This window comes from Pygoscelis adeliae, unplaced genomic scaffold (genome assembly GCF_000699105.1).
Source record: "Pygoscelis adeliae isolate BGI_AS28 unplaced genomic scaffold, ASM69910v1 Scaffold426, whole genome shotgun sequence".
In the NCBI taxonomy this organism is placed as follows: Eukaryota; Metazoa; Chordata; class Aves; order Sphenisciformes; family Spheniscidae; genus Pygoscelis; species Pygoscelis adeliae.
This window is the reverse complement of record NW_008824994.1, coordinates 52,750-57,517: the sequence shown is the minus strand read 5'-3', so window position 1 is coordinate 57,517 and position 4,768 is coordinate 52,750. Positions and strand designations below refer to the sequence as shown.

General features: G+C 52.8%; 1 protein-coding gene across 1 annotated transcript in view; it reads right to left on the bottom strand.

The window, feature by feature from the left end:
- The window catches only part of GLTSCR1 (glioma tumor suppressor candidate region gene 1), a 16,005-nt gene extending 14,053 nt beyond the window's left edge, over positions 1-1,952 (bottom strand). The window contains exons 1-3 of the mRNA XM_009326152.1: positions 1,909-1,952; positions 1,014-1,056; positions 541-606 (exon numbers count right to left, since the gene is read on the bottom strand). Of these exons, the coding sequence (XP_009324427.1) occupies positions 541-606; positions 1,014-1,056; positions 1,909-1,949 (150 nt within the window). The 5' untranslated portion in view covers positions 1,950-1,952. The remainder of the gene's footprint in view (positions 1-540; positions 607-1,013; positions 1,057-1,908) is intronic.
- Positions 1,953-4,768: the final 2,816 nt, after the last annotated feature.

Genomic DNA, 4,768 nt, shown 5'->3' with positions numbered 1-4,768 from the left:
GTTCTGGGGGAAAAAGAAAAAAAAAAAAAAAGAGAAAAAAGGAAAAAAAAAAGGACTTTTAGAATCTACTTCCACCCATTTCACCTTTGCTGTGGCAGCGGTCTGCGAGGAAAGGGAGCGCTCCAGTCCAAGGGGGAACTGCGAGGGATTTTTCTTCTCACAAACTTTTTAAAGCGTTCTTTACTCACGTTATCCCTACTGCCTGTGAGGTGTGAGAGCACGGTTACACCTTTCTCCTTCTTCACCTGATTTTCTATCCTCAAAGCTTTTCCCTGGGTGAAAGCAGACTTTGTATCTGCACGTGAAATCAGCTTTTCTCCCCCGCTGTATGGGGAACCTGTTGGAGCTGTTTCTCTATAAATCTTGGGGAATAATCCCTGCGTCCTGCCTCTTTTGCTAGACCTGGGAGACGGATGAAAAACAAGCCTGCGAAACAAAAAAAAAAAAAAAAGAAGAAAAAAAAAAAGGGGGGGGGGGGGGAAAAAAGGGAAAGGTTTCTAAGCTGACATTCCCCAAGTATAAATTAAAAAAAATACATACCCCAGCACCTTCAAAAAAGGCACTGGCTGCATCTCCTGTGTTGTCCAGGAGATCATCACTGTCAATCTGTAATTAAAAAGATTTTATTTACTTTCTTTAGATATAGTACGGAAAAAAAAAAAAGATGGAAAAAAAATGAGTGCAGTTGCTGACGGGCAGCCCCTGGGAAGCGCTGAGCTCTCACCCGGGGGCAGCGGTGGGGCAGCGTCCCTCCCCGCCCCCGGCTCCTGCCGGCAGGCACCCCATTTCGGCTCAAAGTGCCCCAAAACCCCGGCTGGCCGCCCCCCACGGGCCTTTCGGGAGCTGCCGGTCCGAGAGCTGCCCGGTGCGCTTGGCTGGGGTCCTCAAAAGTCCTGAAAACTAAAAGGGTCCTGACCTCGGGGGTTTCTTTCTTTAGAAAAACTCATTGTTTATTTAAAATAAAGGAAGTTTGCGTTAAAGTTTTTGGCGAATAGAAACAAGTGGTCGCTCACCTTTTCGGATCCATGTAAAAAATCGTTCAAGGCCTGAGGATCGCTGCAAAACAACACACGAAACCGTTTAGGGATGCAACACGTGACCCGCCTCGAGTCAGGCGTGAAACGCGTGTTTCTAATTAATGCATTAACACAACTTTGAATGCTCTTAAGTGCAATAGCCAACGACGTACACGGGTTTATACTTCAGTGGCTACGCTTCGCTACAGATATAAATTAACGTGTAGGTGCTCAGAGAAGGTCAGTCTTCTCCTGGGTCGCTAACACTGCCTCACTCCCCTTCCCCTGCTAATTCTGCAAAGCCCCAGTTACCGACGGTTTCATAACCACAACAAACCCCTTTGGAAAATTCGCCTGCCTTGGCTGCCGACAGGCAGCTTGTCAAAAAAATCGTTTGGGCGACCTGCTAACGAGCATCCCCAGCCCGGTGCTGCCGGTGGCAAGCAAGGGTTGGAGTGCAGCGCGTGGATCCCTAAAAGTCGTAGTCGTTGGCAAAATACCAGGGAGATGGGATTTAGTCACACTGCAAGTGGGCCAAGTGAAACGTGGGATGCGGAGAGTCTGTTCTTTCCTCGCGTGAAGTCGTGTAAAACCTCCTCCGGCGCAGCCCTGGAGAAGCCCAGAGCCCTCCGAGCTTCACAGGAGGAAACAAAACCATACATTGGGCGGGGTTTCTGAGTTTGGGAAGTTTGCAGACCCTTTGGAGCACACCTCGGATGATTTTTGGCTCCGGGAGACCCAGCCCGGCACTGGAGAAGCTGCGGTGACCGATGGGGACACGCCTACAGACCGAGGGTGGCAGAAACCCCTTCCCACCCCTACGCCTTCCCCAAAACAGCACGAGAGACGACGAACCGCCGCGGCGCCCAGCTCACGGCGCGGTGCTACTTACCAAATTACATCTAGCAGGCACCGGCCGTCTTCATCATCCATGTCAACTGCAAAGAGCGGAGAGAGACCACGTTACCGTCAGGAGAGCAGAGGGGTTGGGAGCGGCTCCTTGCTCCCTCCAGCCCAAACACCGCGCTTTGCTTTTCCTCCCCATCCCCAGTGACGACGATGATGATGATGCCCTGCTGCTATCTGATGGTGGAGGGGCAGGGGACTGGACCAGAGGTCCCCCTGCAGACACGGGGACCGACCGAGTCCAGAGGAGGATCAACCATGGACGGGAGCACCGAGTGGTGCGAGGTCACGGCCATCGGCCCAAAAACCACCGCCCCCTCCAATATCATTCTCTGCTGGAGAAGCTGATGGTGGCAAAGCCACCCGTCTCCACCACCGTTCCTCGAGCAGCGGCTATGGGTGAGACAACCGGGAAGCCAAAAGCGTGGTCAGCCGAGCCCTGTAACTGGCAGCCGAGGGATCCGCTCGTCCCTCCACCGCTCCCCGTCCCTCCACCGGATGGATTTCACCGGCAGTTCTCCCAACCGGGGGTTAGGTTTCACTCTGAAACCCAAACCCGCCGGTTTTCGCCTTGTTTTCAGCCCGCCGAGGGGGACCGGTGACCCCGGCCGGCTGTGCCCGGTGTAGGACACGTCCCAGACCCTCAACACCGGGAGGTGGTGAGAGCCAGATCCCGGCACCCGCAGGCACGGCTTGGCGAAACTCGTATTTAAAAATCACACATTTACACATTTTTATCCCTAAACGTTCGCCATAGCCAAATGTATCGGGAGGCGTTTTGCTTCAGAAGGTGGAATTGAGGATTTTCCGCCAATAACCTGAGATCTGGCACCAGGCCACCTCCTCGCAAACCCGTTTTTAATGACCTGGAAAAGGGTGGGGGTTTGGTTTGGGTTTTTTTTTGTGTTTCCCCTCTTTTCCTCAGATCTGCTCCACAGCTGTGGTCTGGGCAGGGTTCGGAGGCGCAGCGGTATGAAACTCAGCTAGTAAAAATCAAGAAGGAGGAGAGGGGGACGGAAAAGTCGGAAAAAGAAAAAAAAAATGGGGAAACTCACTGCAGGAGAAAGATGCCTTTAATGGGCTGAAGTTCACGGTTTTGAACAATCTGCCTTCAGTCGTTGTCTGTCGGCTGTAATTATTTTCAGGACCAGCAAACGAATAATCTAAATACGCCAGCGAAAGCTCCGGGACCGCTCGACTCACTACTCCGGAGAAGACCGTAACCCGAAGAGCACGCGCCGCTTGACATGGAGAATAGAATCAGACCGTGTATTTTAATTCTTCCACTGTTCCAGGCGTTCTGCTGAGTATTTAGGACTAACGAAGCATCTACAGAAACGCGGAACGGAGATTTTCTCCGAGTTCCAGCTGAAATCTTCCCCTACCCGGCGGGCGCACGCAACGTCGCGTCTCCCCGAGGGAGCAGAGCATCGCTCGCCGGGCTCGGGACACACGCCGGCACTTCTAACCACGCACCGGGCAAACCGCCGGTAGTTCTTAAGGCTGAGAAAGCCCGGCTCAGCGCCGCAGAAATCACCCCCAAAAATGATGGTATTTACAAAGTTCTGCCCCCGTCTTTGGCTTCCTGCTACAGCCCTCGGGTAAGGGAGCCTCGGGAGGCTTTATGAATTGAGATGCTTTGCCGCTACCTGGACTTCTGCCTTGTCACTCGGCGATATTGGTTACAGACGGCTCACCGGGTTGGGAGGAGGAAATTAAAACCGCTTTTTAAAGCAATGATGTACGGCAGCCGCGCCGGGCGCACCTGCACGAAGAGCGGGGTCCCGACCCCGAACACACTCGACGGGCGCGCAGGAATTACACTCAGGCGGAGCAAGGGCACGATGCTATTAAATTAGACCGGGAATATTCTATGTTATTTTTCACAGTTACGAAGCAGCGTGGTGCTGAGGCGGGTCAGGTCCGTTATTGCTAACTAATGGACAGGAGGGAGAGCCGGGGCCTGAATCTTAAAAACAATAATTAAAAAAAGCTGTATTCAAAACCGGACGAAACCCCCAGCGGTCTGAATTCTCACCGCAAATATAAATATACGATATTGCTTAAATACATGCAGTAAACCCGCTTACTTTTACCCCCACGCGTCAGGCAAAGGGCGCTGCAGGGGAGCTGACGGCGAGCATCACCCCGGCCGTATTTGAGGGCGACGCTCGTTGCTAGAGGGAAGGAACAAGCGCGGTGTCACGAACCGCGAGCGGCATCATCACCGCAGGGCAGGGGAAGGCGCTGCAGGGAAGTTATGATGTCAGCTGATAAAGTGCGCTTGAAGTAAACAAAACAAGAAAAGAGAAATAACGGATTTGCCAAAGGATTTGTTTCACTGCTGGATTTGACGCGGCTTCCCCGTTGTTGGGGTAGAACAAAACCAAAACAGGCCGGAAACACCGAACGGGTGATTGAGCGGTGACCCGAGAGGGTCCATTTTTACCCCTTTTTAAACCACAAAATAACATCCCTGGGTCGGTCTCCCTTGAAATACCAACTCCCTCAGCCTCCAGCAGCTTTACTGCTCCCTACCCGGGCGAGAGCGGGGAGGACGTCGGCCTCCGTCAGCCTCCAGCAAGGGCTCGCGCGCTTGGCGTGCACGAGCTTTCACTTATTTCTACCTCCAAAAATACACTCGCCTATATCGCAAGGATTTAAGACTCTTTTGAGATGGGAAGCAGAGGGAAAGCGTTCTTAACGTCGCGGGTGCGACACGAGATGACGTGGTCTTCCCCCTTTTAAAACGGGAAGCAGAGGTACGAGGTCACCGGGGAACGGGAGCGTTTCACGCGCGTTAATGTAACTCCACGCCCGGGAAATCATATTTGAGGCTTTTTAAT